The sequence below is a fragment of the Pygoscelis adeliae genome, unplaced genomic scaffold (assembly GCF_000699105.1).
Source record: "Pygoscelis adeliae isolate BGI_AS28 unplaced genomic scaffold, ASM69910v1 Scaffold190, whole genome shotgun sequence".
NCBI classification, from domain to species: domain Eukaryota; kingdom Metazoa; phylum Chordata; class Aves; order Sphenisciformes; family Spheniscidae; genus Pygoscelis; species Pygoscelis adeliae.
The window spans coordinates 1,736,266-1,751,589 of NW_008823922.1; the positions used below are offsets into that span (position 1 = coordinate 1,736,266).

The 15,324-nt window shown below is 41.4% G+C and overlaps 2 protein-coding genes across 2 annotated transcripts in view; one reads left to right on the forward strand and one right to left on the reverse strand.

Annotated features, from left to right (window-relative positions):
* The window catches only part of WDFY4 (WDFY family member 4), a 144,312-nt gene that overhangs the window by 40,377 nt on the left and 88,611 nt on the right, over positions 1 to 15,324 (reverse strand). Inside the window, 4 exon segments of the mRNA XM_009320630.1 lie at positions 7,621 to 7,683; positions 9,135 to 9,220; positions 11,684 to 11,804; positions 12,931 to 13,079. Of these exon segments, the coding sequence (XP_009318905.1) occupies positions 7,621 to 7,683; positions 9,135 to 9,220; positions 11,684 to 11,804; positions 12,931 to 13,079 (419 nt within the window).
* LRRC18 (leucine rich repeat containing 18) lies at positions 3,382 to 4,170 on the forward strand. The gene has a single exon (XM_009320456.1). It carries the CDS (start codon positions 3,382 to 3,384, stop codon positions 4,168 to 4,170), a length of 789 nt encoding a protein of 262 aa, XP_009318731.1.

Here is a 15,324-nt window from a genome sequence, read left to right on the forward strand (position 1 = left end):
AAAAAGGGAGAGAGTTTTCTAGTCAAGGTCCTGTTCAGCAAGACCTTATCACATAGAAATGCAGCACAGCCACCCTTGGGCAAAGGCTTGTCAGCAACTCAGAGGGTGAACCTGGCAGTGGGGTGAGGGTTTAGAGAAAATGAGTAAAGAGAGTTCCCTCTTGTCATCATCATTTCTTAGGTACTAGGGCAACACATGTACCTCTCCCTCTGCTATCCCAGGAGATGCAGTGCGAGCATGAGATCGAACAGGCATAATTAACATTTACAGCAAGGAGGGCTCCTGCGATTCCTGAATTTTTAATATCAGTGGCTACAGAACTGGAGCCCTCTTATGTGGAGCTAAAGAAAATGAGACGTGGCTAAGTAAGCTCCATTATCTCCAGCTACAGCCCTGTGAAACACTGATAATTAGTTTACAAGCATGCAGAGACAAGAGAGTTATTCATCCCCTTCAAGCTGTCTGGTGCACTGCGGTGTTTCTGCAGACCTCTAATGCTAATCCCTATCTTTGGGATTGCAAATCACCTTTTGTAAGTTTGAAACGTGGCTCTCACTTTTAACCCAAAGGAAATAGCACTTGGAACACATGAGCACTCCCTAGGGACTCATGTTTTCCCGATCAGTGCATCTTAGAGGTCCACAGTAGGGTTTTAAAAAAATCTGACTAAAGGAGGTGGTTAAATCTCTTTGAAGTCTGTGCATTATCCAGTGCATCATGCAAAGAGATCTGTCTTCAGGAAAATTACACTGATCTATTTGTTTGGACTTCTTAAAAATCTGAAATGTCCCTGTTCAAACTTTGTAACAAGTTGGCAAGGGTTATTGACAGAGAAGTACCCAAACCCAAAAGGTTAATCTGTACTGTTACTCCTGACAAGCCTCCATCACTCAACCTTCTACACCAGGCTCCCTCTAGTGCTCCCAGGCACGCACAGCACCGAGGGACACCAGCACTGGGAACCAGCATTAACAGGCAGCTGCAGAACAGGCTGATTTTTGGGCTAGCTGCTATTTTTAAGAAAGGAAACTGTTTTGGATCAATGTTTCCCCATTGGATTTTAAATTAAAAGTAATAGAAAAAAATTACTAGGAACCGAACAAAATGTTTTCTTTCTGAGAGTTTTAAAGATGTTTTAAAAAGCATTTTAAAAGAAATTATCATTTTGAATTTAGAAAAAATATGTATTTTTCCTTGAGGGTCCCTTTCATTTTTTTTAAAGGCATACTTGGCTGAAAAACTTCACTGATCAAAATGCACTGAACGTTTTGGTCAACTCATCCAACACAAAATTCAAACAAAAAGAAAGTTGGACCGAAAAGTCACTAGGTTCACATCAACTGCAGGAAACAAAGTCTCTTTCCATCCTGCCAAAGTATAAGGAAGCTGCCCTGCAGAACTTTTTCTGAAGCATGGTAGTCACCCTCTATGTACCAGTGAGGGACTCGGTGTCCTGTACCAGCAGTAGGGCTCTGGCATTTCCCATGCAGCTTGAACTTTATCTTCACAGAATTGCCAACAAGAATATTGCATCAAATCCTTAAAATGAGTGAATTGTGATTAAAAAAAAACCCTATTGTTGTGATCTCCAGAACTTCCTACCCACTCCTGGGCAAATTATTTAAGCTAACATCAACAAAGGTGGAAAAAATGCTTAATTTTCCACTGTAAGAAGAGTACTTTGCTTCAGTTACCAGTCTACACTATGAAAAGAATAGCATTGATATTGCCCCTGGGGCACTGTAAGGTTAAACACAGGAAAGATTGAGAGGCCTTCAGATATAATGATAATATGGCCTTGTAAGTACTGGTGAGAGACAGAAATGTGGGAGTGACAAACACAGAAAGATTTAACTGTGTTTAAGTATTTTTATATAAAATAATTTTGGAACATATCCTCAGGGCAAGACTGACCCCATTGTGCTGCTTTCAGGATTTCTGATGCATCTGCCTCATTACAGAGCTCCCAGGAGGGTGGGTGGTAACTGGCAGAGATCCCCCTTGCTTTTGCATTATTTTTGGTTATGGCATGTAATTGAAAAGGAGCTGAAACGCCTTAGTTGTAGCCTGAGCTTCCCCTTCATGTATTTGCACATGATTAATGAGTAGCCAAAAAGCCTGAAGGGTTTGTAATGAAGCCTTTCTAATAGGGAAATGTATTGTAGACAAATTCATATTTTGTCCCAAACAATCATTCATCAAACCTGCAATTTGCCTCTTCACAATTAAATGCCAGAGCACCCGGACCATCCTGAGATTAGCCAGCTGTAACCCATGCTCCTCTCTGCACTCTGGCTGAGAGGGACATTATCCATTTCCAGGGAATCAGCCCATTTCCTTTGTCACTAGCCATAATTAGCAGCTGTATTTGATGACCTTTGATTAGAGAGACAGTTCACAAAACCTGAGACTACGGTGGATGACTACTCATACAGGCCTCAATTCAACAAAGCACATAGCACATGCTGAGCATTAGCATGGGTCAAAAGTCTGACCTACAGGCATTTGTCGAGGGCAGGGGACCTTTGCAGTGGGAGTCCATCTATCCCACAGCATGGATGGAAAGACAAAGTTAGAGTATCCAGAGTCTGTCCTTGAAAGCACAGGAGACACTTACCAAGGCCTGGTTTAACATGTCATTAAGCGACACTGACACAGACGCCCTGTTGCAGTCTGCTCTGCAGGTGATGTGTGAACTGCAAGCAGTTCTGGCAAATCTGGGAGCCCACTATGTTCCTGAGGTCCTGGTTAAAACAAGACTCTTAATCATTTGCTTTAAATATTTAATCTTTCAATAGCGTCCAGAGCCCAAATCTCAGGTCCATTAAACAGGATGTTTAACCAACCTGTCAAAAGATGCCAGGCCTGTAAAGAAGTCAACCTGTTGGTCTGGTAGAATAAGTACAATTTTGGATAGCTTCTTTTAGTGCAGTCCCTAAGGACTGGATTGAGGCCCACAATATGTTTTGCTCTGGTCCTCAAATGGCTGATGAATAACAACACATTTCATTCAGTTCCGTTACATGCTGAGCTCAAATCAGTATCTAGGGATGAAAGACAGAAAATTTCTCCCACTTGTAATTTCACCCTGTAATGCAATATAGGTGTTACAATGCAATAAAATAATATTGTAAATTATTAGAATTTCACCCGCTCAGAATACTTTTGGGAAGAACTTTCAGAGTTGGAGCTTCAGGGTTGAAAAGTCCTGACCTTAAAAAAAAGACTGCTGAAGAGTCCAGCAGTCACATGTTAATTTATAACCATGTGATTATTTTGTTTTTAATTAGGGAGTAACAGCCACTGCTTTCAAAGGCTTTACTGGAGTTCCCACACTTCATCCACAGAGTCTGGTGTGCCTGCCTGTCTCACAGTTGAGAGATGGCCAAGGGGAAAGCAAAAGGTCAAAAAGGGAGGAAGATCACCTTGAAAATTGCCAAAAATTCCATCCGGATATCTTTTGATGGAGGGCGCCGTCTTGACTTAAGCAAGATGGGTATTACCACCTTCCCCAAGTGCATTCTGAAACTGGCTGATGTGGATGAACTTGATTTGAGCAGAAACATGTTAAAAAAGATTCCAAGTAGCATCCAGAAGTTCCAGAAACTGCGTTGGCTGGACCTGCATAGTAATCAGCTCGAGGAGCTGCCTGAGGCAATAGGTACGCTTCAGAACCTTTTCTACTTGAATATATGCAACAACAAGCTGACCACCAGAAATCTGCCAGAAGAGTTGAACCTTCTCAAGAACCTGCGTATTCTCAACCTTGGCTTGAACTGTCTTGACAGTATTCCCACTAGTCTTGGGGCCCTGAAGGAACTTAAGGAGATAGGTCTCTTTGACAATGCCTTGACCACCATCCCAAACAGTGTGAAAAAGCTCCCCAAGCTCAAGAAACTGAATGCAAAAAGAAACCCTTTCCCAGATTCAACAAAGGAAGAGCAGCATTCTGACTCCATCAAACGCATAGAAACACTTTACTTAGTACAAGAGAAAGACCTGTGCTGTTCCTGCCTGAAGATGTGTCAGGATGAGAAGGACAAGCTGAACGAGTTAAAGAACGTGACACCCAGCCCCTCAAAGAAGCCAAGTTTCCCTTTACTCCTCACACCCAATTCCTCTGCAAAGGATAATCAAGAAGAATGGAGATTAAGAGGCAAACATCCCTGAAATATACCAAGGCACTCCACAGACCATGTCCCATGAAGTCCAGCCCAAGCTAATAAAAAGCTGACCTCCTTCCTCCTCCCTTTTCCTGCAGTTCTCTTCCTTTAAAGATCTACTCAGTTTTAGAATGAGCAGATCTGTGTGGTCTCTAAAACGAAATCCAAAACAACTAAAACAGATGTATATTTGGGAAAGGGTGCATTTGGGAAAGGAAGGACTATTTCCATCTGGGCCTGTTCCTACAACGTATTCTCCATGTTTGGGTTTGTTTGGGTTTTTTTTGGTCTTTTGTGTGTGCACGTGTCCAGGGAAGGAATCTTCAAACAGAAAGGTTTTTCTAGTAACTCCACTCCCACCACTGAGCCCAAACATTAGTTCTGCTCATTTTCATAGGGTGAGACACAATTAAACTAGTCTCAGTAAATACCATTTGGAGGAAAAGGAACAGACCTGGGAACCTTCTGTTGCTGGTGGTTGCCACCAACCCCTCGGAGAATCTTGGATAGGCACTGTCAGTGTTGGAACCATGAGCCCGTTCCAATTCAGCAGAGGCAGCAGACACAAATGTTATGCTCAGGAGTAACTGAGCAGTGCAAACACAATGCTTAGAGCTAAACAACCGGTGATCCTGTTTGCCATCAAGGGGCCAGACTCTGCATAAGCAAGTTCGCTGGGATTTTGGGTGCTATACTGTCCTGGTTTCGGCAGGGATAGAATTAATTTCCTTCCTAGTAGCTGGGACAGTGCTGTGTTTTGGATTTAGGATGAGAACAAAGTTGATAACGCACCGATGTTTTAGTTATTGCTAGGTAGTGCTTACACTAGCCAAGGACTTTTCAGCTTCCCATGCTCTACCGACTGAGAAGGCTGGAGGTGCACAAGAAGCTGGGAGGGGGCACAGCCAAACTGGCCAAAGGGACTTTCTATACCATGTGACGTCATGCTCAGTACATAAACTGGGGAAAGCTGGCCGGGGGGGCCGCTGCTCGGGGACTGGCTGGGCATCGGTCGGCGGGTGGTGAGCAATTGCACTGTGCATCACTTGCTTTGTGTATTATTATTATTACATTATTATTATTATTTTATTTCAATAATTAAACTTTTTATCTCAACCCACGAGTTTTTCTCACTTGTGCTCTTCCAATTCTCTCCCCCATCCCACCGGGGGAGGGGGGAGTGAGCAAGCGGCTGTGTGGTGCTCAGTTGCTGGCTGAGGTTAAACCATGACATATGCCTGGGTGCAGTGATCTCTAACTTGCATGACACAATCAGCATCAGTACCTATAGTCATTGTGTTTTGTCTGCCTCCGAGCCTCCCTCCAAGGAAAGTACAGAAGGGAGAAGGGGTAGGGAAAAGATTGTTCTTTTTAAGGGTCCTGGGCATATCACTTAAGCAGTGACTAAGAGAAGAAGAGTTATCCTCTTCTATGATCCAAGAGTCAGCTGGTGAATTGATGAAATCAGGTCTGGTGTCCCCACAGTACTTTTAGCTTTCTGTTCACATGTGTGCATGCACGTGTGCACCTGAGCACACACATTCACTTGCTCAAATCACATCCCTAGGGCAGAGCGTGCTGACAGCCTGCAAACAGCAATATACAGGTACAAGCAATGAGCAGATTATAAAAGCAGTCAAGCGTGACATGAGAAGAGGTGCTGGCTGTGGCCATAGTAACATATGGTGACAGCAAACATTTAAGTATATTTAAATGAAGACTAAAGTGCCACGGGCAAAGTACTCAGTTGTCCAGTAACAGCCCATTATCATTTTTTATATGGCTACAGTAGACCCTGGGAGTCAGAACTCTTGTATATTATTCCCATGGACTAGGTGGAAAAACTGATATGGGGTTTCCCAGAAATGCTACTACCTCAACATCATATGATACATCAAACTAGTAATTTCTTCTTTCCATGCTTCAGCTGTGCAGTTATTAATAGCGTGTCTGGGCAAAGAGCTTAGTCTGGCCTGCCTTCCTGTCTCAGGTAGGGCAGGAAAAGCTGGGATGCTGTGGAAGACGGCCATTGCTCCCTAGATGGGGAAGGAGCCCCTGGTGCTGCTCTTGAATTCTTCTAACTCAGAAGCAGCTCCAGAATTCAAACGAGGGAAAAGTAAACTCAGTCCTTCAGTTCCCAGACTGAAGCTTGGTAAAGGGAAGCATGCCCACTGTGGTCATTTTCTCTAACTTTCCACTTAAGCACAACTTTTCTGGGATCGTTACTTAGGCAGTGGCACTACCTTATGTTTATTTTATTTCAGCTCATGCTGTAACACGGCACAGCTAAAGCTATACCAAAGGCCCCTTACATTCTCATAGTGAAAAAGGTGCACAGGGTCCTCTCTCAGCCATTGGTGTAAAACTGAAGGCAGAGCCTTATGGGATTCAGGACAGGCTACTTTAGACCTAGACATACAGCCTGCTTCAATCTCTGAGACCAAACATGAGTCAAGTATTTCTCACAATAATCACAAGCCCAGCTAAAGCGCAAAGTTCCTGCAGCCATAGTGCATCTTATCTCAAGACATTCTCACCTGTTGAGCGCCCAGCAAGCACAGGCAAAGGAAACCCTGGGGTGATTTATTGGTTGCTCCACACAGAACACACATCATGTTCCATAGAGTCAACCATCACCTCTGGCAGAGGTTAGACTCTAGCCAGACCTGGTTGCATACTGCACTGATACTTTTTGCAAGCTGATGGCTGGTACTCAGGGCTGAACATGTTCACTTAAAAGATAGGTAATGATCTACAACAGGTAGGGTGAAAATTAAAAAGAAGAGTACAGCTGACACAGGCCACAACAACTCACAGGGGCAATCTGGCCCTCAGGTCTCAACAGCATTCCAGCCTCCAGGCTATTATTTCAGAGGACACCAATTAGGCACTTATGGTTGTGTTCCTCAGATATCCAAATTGAGAAGAGTTACAGGTATGCAAGTAACTCAAGGTCAGCATGAAACATGCTCTCAATCACCTCCCATTAGGAGAAAACTTTTTTTTCCTGCAGTGGTAAATCTGAGGGACAAGTTGGAATCTCCACTGCACAGTTACTATAACATGCCAAAACATTAATGTGTACAACTATTACTGTCTGTCCTAACCACACAATAAAGAGACCATTACGCAGAAGCATTATGGACTAGCTCTAACCTCACCTCACTGATTGTCTCTTTCCCACACTAACCATTTGTGTAGCGTTTACCAATAAAGTCATATTAAGGAGGTAATAATTATTAATTAACTATGCACAGTCAGCTACTCAACATGTTCTTCATGTCTTCATACTGTGGATGCTGTACACTAGAACGCTTTTTGGAGTTCTGGGGACACCTTTGATTCTTTAAAATAGGGGGCACAAATAGGTACATTTCTAGATGCTTTTTTTAAAGTGCAACTTATTCACACAATTGCACTTGTTATCTACAGTTATCCAATATTTCCTATGTTTTACCTTATATTCAGGGACTCTTCTGTTATCCCCTTCGACTTCAAAGCAGGTTGGAAAGAGCAAAATCTATAAGAGATATGAAAGGTCACATTAGAATTATTTAAATGGTTATCTGTATACATTACATATGTATATAATCTATGTCATGTCCTGACAGCAGCTTTCTTCCTGAAGGACACCACAGCATTTCACTGAGACTCTAACCTAGGACAAAGCTGCAAGACAACACAGCAAAAGCACACATTTAATATTAAGGAGTTGCCTATGGGATGGATAAAAGCAGTTTCTTTCCCAGATAGGGCCTTGAATTGATATATAGGGCTACGGACTTATGATCAGGTGGTTTAAGTTGCTATTAATTAAAGCCAGAGAATGAGAACCCACTCAGACATTTATCTAGCAGAAATCGCAGAAAGGAATACCAACCCACGTCTCAGCAGTTCCAACATACTTTCACTGGGCGTTTATGATATCAGACGTACTAAACCCTTGAAATACATAGCTTTGGTGACCTTCAGCTGAGCGGCAACACAGGCAGCTGAGGATCAAAACATTCTCTTGAACTGCCTCTGCAAGATTCCCCCAGAAGATGTTTGTCAGAGCTGAGAGACAGCAAAGATAAGGGCTAAACAAAGCAGCTGGCTCTGGGGCAGAACCTGATGATTCTAAGTAGCCACACTATGCAGCCAGTTTAGAAAGGAAGACTTGCATTGACTTTTTAAGCAATGCTCCATTAGAAACTGTTTAGAGATTTCAGGAGCAGGAGGAACTGCTATGATTGTTTAGAAATTAACAGTACCAATCCTCAGTCCAGGCTGCAGAATTTATCACAGGAAGTACTACGTATTGAAGTATTTTTCCTGCGTAAAGGACAGTGAAAGTAAACCTGATATAATGGTCAGAACTGCAGTAGGAGAAAAGAAAAGCAAAAGACAAAGTGCAAATTCATCACTTCATAGTCTTACATTCAAGTTCCATCAAACAAGACAAGCACATAAGGAGAAATCTTTTTTAAACAAAAATGCCATTGTTAAAAGTTAAATCCACACCAAAGATACAAAGTCAGAGTCAGACAGACAAAAACATTTTATTCCTAAAGAATTAATGACACTTCATATGTTGGAAAAAAGCAGGAAGAAACCTTTTTTCACCCAGTACTGTGAGGTGAGAAGGAGGTGGCGCTCTCATCTCAGTGAGAAGCAGCAGCACAACTACAATTGCTATTTCCTGGGATGCAGGGACATACAACTCACCATTGGGTGCTAAGAGAGTCCTACACATGCATTAGCTCCCTTGATAAATCAATGGCTATATAATGCTCCAAAGAATTCACAAGTCAGCAAAAGGAAAAATTCATAGCTTTGCTTAAGTGTAACCCGTTAAAGACCAAGGATCTGCAGTTGAAGAAAAAAGCCTCTGGGGCAGCACACAACAGACATCTGAAGCCAGGATAAATAGGGGCGATAGATCAGGAGTGTCACCTGGGCGTTCACATGTTATTATGAAGTAGCGATTACCTCTTAAATATCTTATTTCGGTCACTGTCATGGAAGACAAGAAATCTGGAGTAACCATTTTTGAAGAATATTTCCAAGGCGATCTCCTGGAAAGGTAAATCATTTACAGTGTGAAGAGCTGCAGAGCAAAGCCTAGTGCTGCAAAGAGTCCATCACGGCCTGTCCAATTCTTCAGGGCTTAAAAAAAAAAAAAGGCTTCACAAAAGGCTTCACACTTCACAAAAAAGTGTGAAGAAGTGTAGCAAAATATGCCTAATATTCCCAATTTATCCAACTGTAGGAATGCTCCTACTGGGTTGACTAGGAGTTCAAATGCTTCTCTGAAGCAAAATCAAACTCCAGATATTGGTTCCATCACCTACCTCCTCCTGCTGCTTCTGAAGCATTTTTATCTTGAAATCTCAGTGTGATTAACAGGGCACTAGTAGCATTAACTTCTAATTAGGTGACAAAGATAACACGAAGAGGGGATGCTAAATAAGAGTTTCTTTTAGAAGGCAACCATACTGCTTTCTAAACAAATAGTGAGCTCAACAGAAATGCCAAAATAATTTCTCCTGACTAGAAGCAGCAGAGGAGGAAGGGAAGTTTATGACATTTCTCACTGAAGCTTTAAATAATCAAAGTTGAAAACTTTGCCCTCGTCTTTCCACAATGTCTCCACACATTGTTTTGTTGGGCATTTCCATATAATCCTATTATTTACCCAGTGAGTGGTCCTTTTTTCCCCAAGGTCAGTCAAGTAAAACTATAAATAACTTGTAGTGTCTGGGAACCCAGACATGAGTTTCAATCCAAATATGGCAGATGCAATACAAACCTAGAGAAACACCACAATGGCAACTGCCCCATACATGATTCACAAATGAAGTATAAAGCAGAAAGATAATATAAGAGCAGCTATGACAATAAACATCTTGCAGTATTTGCTCTGAAGCTCAGCTTTCCAAACCAAGTCTACTCAAGTGTCGCCATTACAGAATTGGGCCGCGTGGTTTCACAGTGCTTTGCTCTGAGCCGGGCTATGTGCATGAACAGGAAATCATCTCTCTGAGGCACAGTAGCTGCCTAAACAGCTGATCCACCTGTCCCGCAGGGAAAGCACAAGTAATCAGTTTTCTTCTTCAGCAATATTTTTTCACTGGAGTCCCACTGCAAGAATTTGAGAGCCTGATACAGATACCTGAGTTTTCAGTTCATTAATTGAAACAAAGCAAAAATAAACAAAAAACAAAATAAACAAAAATAAACAAAAAAAGCCCCAAAAAACCCACAATCAAAGAAACACAAAACCCCCCCAAACCAACAAGCCCCGCCTTTTGCCCCAGGCCCATTCAAAGACTGTTTTTACTCATCTCCATTTTTCACTTTGGGTCACACAAAACATTTCTGTTTCACATGTTTAAAAACATCCATGCATACACAGACATGTGAATATATGAGAAGGCGGCAAGATTCCACTGGCAACTTTGATGCTATTCACAGAACAGAAGAAGAGGTGATAGTTCTGTTGCTCAGGTTGCTCACCAGTGGTGTAAGAAAATAAGCTTCATACAGTTACTCAGAAAAAGACTTAACATTCCTATACGTGCTTGGAGAGTGACCTAGCCACTGAGATATGCTATACCCTGAAGCAAGTCTTACCTACTAACATCGTCCATTTTGCATACATAATTAAATATAAAATAAAACAGGACTGAGTCATGGATGAGTGCCATACTACATGACATAAGACAATTATCAGCCCCATTTTCTCCAATATTTGAATTTTCCAAATGATTTCTTAATTCTCTGTTGAATCTCAACCTTCCAAAAATGGATTCAAAATAACAGGTAACTAATTATGGCTGCTTCACAACTCTGTATTTTTGTCAAATGCAATCTGTGAATTACCCTGTACCAAAACCCTCTAGAGCAAGTATAGGCTCTGGTGCTGCAAGAAGCTCTAGCTACAACTCTTCTGTGATGAGAATCACAGGCTCATCTAAACCAGACAAAACTAAAAGGGTACCAGGCCACTGTTATTGAGTAGCTTCTGGGTAGTGCAGCTAAAGGCACAGAGGATTCAAATCGTTTGCTCTGACTTACGATTCATGTATTGGCTCACATGCACAACCTGAAAGTTATTCCAAGAGGCCCAGGGTAAGCGTGTTACACATACCCATAATCCACTGATGTCCAAAACTACTGAAGTCTGTGGGAGCTGAGTATTACTGGAAGTAGACACTTATTGGGAGCTTCCATCAAAACACAGGAAATTGACTTCAAGTCTTATTTTCAAAAACATTGAGATAAACTGTGAAGAACATTCTTAGCCTGACAACTAATGAGCCAACCACTCCAGTGAGGGTGCTTAAACACTCTGGTGAATATAGGAAGGAGTTTGAATTACCAAAGGCTAATGAAGCAATGATGGGAGCAAAAGCATTTTGGGACTCAAGCAAAGAAATCTCAGCAGTCTTAGTAAAAATTGTGCATGTAGTTTTCAGTCACATGTCATCACTGCTGTTGCAGCTTTCCCTCAAATGACCGAGCATGTTAGTTCCTACCTGCAGAAGAAAGCGCATCAGATGTATCTCTTTTATATCATGATATGAATAACGGGAACACATCTGGTCTCCCACAGCATGATCTTTATGACATAAGTTGAAAATAAATGGATCACTGATGCTGGAAGAGAAAAAATATAAAGAACGAAAAATTAATTTGAAACACAAAAGATCAGGAGAGCCCTCAGTCCTGATCCAAGTCCTCCCTAAAGAAGAATAAAAATACTAAGAGATAGCAAGATCAACTGGGGCATACATGAATTGAAAACAAAGCTAAATACTGAAGGCAGATTTTGTACTCGTTCCCAAAATAAAATAAAGAGCCTGCAGAGGCTAAGGGTAGGTTTGGAATTACTTTAGTGCATGCAAATAGGCAGATTGCAACGTTTTGCACACACTGAAGTCTAAGAAACAGCAAGGGAAGGAGCTGGGTGGGAGAACCTGAAAGCCTGGGTCAAGGGCAAGCATCGTATGGACACACAGCTATTATAAACAGCAATTAATTGGAACTAATAATTAAGCAATTAATTCATTATTACTTTAGTTGTGTACATGTATTGCTATCTACAGCCTAGCCCATAGCAAATCCCTTAGAAAAACAACCTAAGCTTTTATCAGACCCAGTCCAATAGATCCTTAAGTCACCTGATCAGATTGACTGATATTGGACTTAGTAACAATCGGATGTAGAGCAGACAGTCAGGGAGTAAAAACATGGAGTTACTCACTGTCCCACTGGGCTTTGCACATGAGCACACAGTATGAGCAAAGAGCTAACAGACTCATTTTCAATATTGATCAGTTTCAATAAATCATGAGTCAAAGATGATAGCAGTGTGCCAAATATTAATTATGATTCTGTCTTGGAGAAACAAATAAAACCTTATGAGACAGTGAAGCTAAAGGCTCTTGTAATGACTGTTCCATATGAATAAAAGATGGGAGCCAGTCAGAAAGAAACATTAACAACAGTATAAAAGAATTGAAAAATAGAAGCGTATATGTTAGACTGCCCACCATCTCCATCTGTTGGAGCTGGGAGTCCTTGTTGCACCTCCAAAGTCTGTGAACAAGCACCTATGTTAGTTATGTTAAACAATTCTGTGAACAGATGGAAAAGATGGCAAACTTCTTACTTTGCTAATACCCCTCTTGAAATCCCCCACAAAGTCTGTGCAAATTCTAGGTATCCACGTGCCAATACTGAAGTTAACCAAGCAGATCTCTGGGAGGAAAGAATGACTCACCTGGACAAGCAGTGACGTGTACAGTAGACTTCTTCTAGAGTGGATAACACAAAGCACTCGCAGATGTAAAAGTGCTCTTTGCCAAAGAGAAGCACTCCTTCCAATGCTGTATGCCCCTGCACGACTGCCACAGAGCACTTGAATGTGACCTAGTGTGGAAGCAAGCATAATGAAGCCAGGGGTAAGTAACACAGGAGAGAGGGACAGCAGGGAGCAAGACCCAATGATGCAGAAGGACATGTGTTTGTACCAAAACAGCTGCCATCTTGATTGGCAGGTCTATAGGGATGCAGCCACAAAATCACCATATGACTGACAGTGTATGCCTCCGGTATTAGTAGTGGGGAGGGTCTGATGCCCTTTTCCCCCAGCAAATCTGTTCCTTCCCCATCTACCTGTGGCTATATTTAGCAACATCACTACAGAACATGAAGAGCTTGCAAACATTGCAGGAGTTAGCACTGCAAAACTTTGTTAAACAGCAATACTTACTACATAGGCAGGGGGTTGAAGCACTGAGGAAAGTGACTTACACAGCATCATACAGAAAAACAGTGGCATATAATTAAGATCTGTATATTTAGAATACAGAAAGGGCAAATACTTTTATTTAGATCCCAGTGAAATCTATACTTGAAAAAATCATGCAAAGAGATCTCAGGGAGTAATGAGCAAGCAAAGTATCTAATACTCTAGGTATCTCTCTCACCATGGCCAGCTGAATCAGCATACAATGGATTGAAATCTCAGTAACACAAAACTCCTTGCATTGGCACTTTTCCTTCCTATATTATACAGATGGCCAATCAAAATATATGAATCTATGATTCTAGTTGTTTTAAAGGTTTAGTTAAACATTCTGGAATAATTTAAAAAACCTCCCTTGGCATCCTAAGACTCACTTTCTTTTTCTTTCTCCTGAGCAAATTAACTTGGCCCCTAAAATAGAGGAATTTCTAACCCACAATTTAGAAGCACTGGGAATTTTTCAACAAAGTAGTTCTTCAGTCACATATGCCAGTTCATTGAAAGTTTTCTTGGGAATTGACCAGTTTTGATACAGGAAAAAAGAAGCCTTTTTTTGGGAACAGTTTGTATGGCTGAGAGATGGTGTAGAAAGGAAACAGACCAATACAGAGACCAGAAAACCCCAATGATCCAGAAAATTGTGTGGGCTGCAGGGCACTTAGAGTTCTGATTTTAAATCAAGCAGTAATTCATTGCAAAGAATTGCCCTAACATTTAGAGGCATGAAATTCCTTATTTTTCTTGTCTGTTGATTCAATCTTCTATATATACTCAGCTCTAGAAAAGCGGTGCACTGGTTAGCGCAGTCAACTGGGAGGATCAAAGTCAACTCACTGCTGTGCCCAGTTTGGACCAGAACTTTGAACCAGCATCTCCTACATTCCCATGGAAGGAGGCAGGAGCTAATCATCAGCCCAGTCTCAGATGAAGCACCCTCTATTTGCAAAAATCCCTTCAAACATTCATACTACAATAAAACACTAATGCTCCCAAAATCTTAAAACACTAATACTACCTGACATACTAAGAAAACTTCCCACTGCTGAGCTCCCCCTGTAAATCACCACAATCATGAACTACATACAATCCAGAAATGAGCGTAAAATTTTGCAAGCTGAGTCCATCTGAAACTGCAAGGACCAGAGGGCTGCATACAGAGGTATTGGATCTGAGAGGTATATATGTAACAGTAGAAGCTCGCTGGTTCAGGAATCTAGTGCAATGTTCTTGAGAGAACTGACTGACAAGTGCAAGAAGTATCACAAAGTCTGTTTTTTCTCTTAAGATCTCAATGACCTTACCTCTACTAAACTTCATAAGAACAGGGGTCCTGTATTATTTTTTGTGCATGCAAAAATGACCCAGAAATAGCATTGGTTGTACTAGATCATGTAAAGTCTACATGATGATATGCAGAGTAAGTATGGTTCTCCTTCGCTTTTTGCTTTTGTTCCTACCTCATTATTTCTGGAACCAAATCTACAACCTCCCTTGCCTCCATCCCAAAATACACAGGCTAACTCAGGTCAGCTGAAACAGACCTGCGCTGCTACACAAAAGCTTTCAGTCTTGGATGCCAGCATAACATGAATAATAAATTCATAAATAATTGAAATAAAATATTGTTTCTACATTTAATTTTTTTTACTGAAAAGCAATTATTTTACCAACAAAATGGGGGTTTCATTTTGAAATCACTTGAGTGGGCACAGAAGGTTGTTTTCATTCTGGGTTTAAAAAAAAAAACCAACCCTGGAAGATTTCTGTGGGTAATTTTTGATGAAAATCCCTTCAATCTCTTTCTCTTTCCCCTCTAAATTATTTCTAAGAGGAAGCTAGCATTTTTCCAGCACCTCTGCTGCAGAT

Bases quoted from the DNA above. Each gene is read 5' to 3' on its own strand.
- LRRC18 (XM_009320456.1), top strand. From the start codon at position 3,382: ATGGCCAAGGGGAAAGCAAAAGGTCAAAAAGGGAGGAAGATCACCTTG.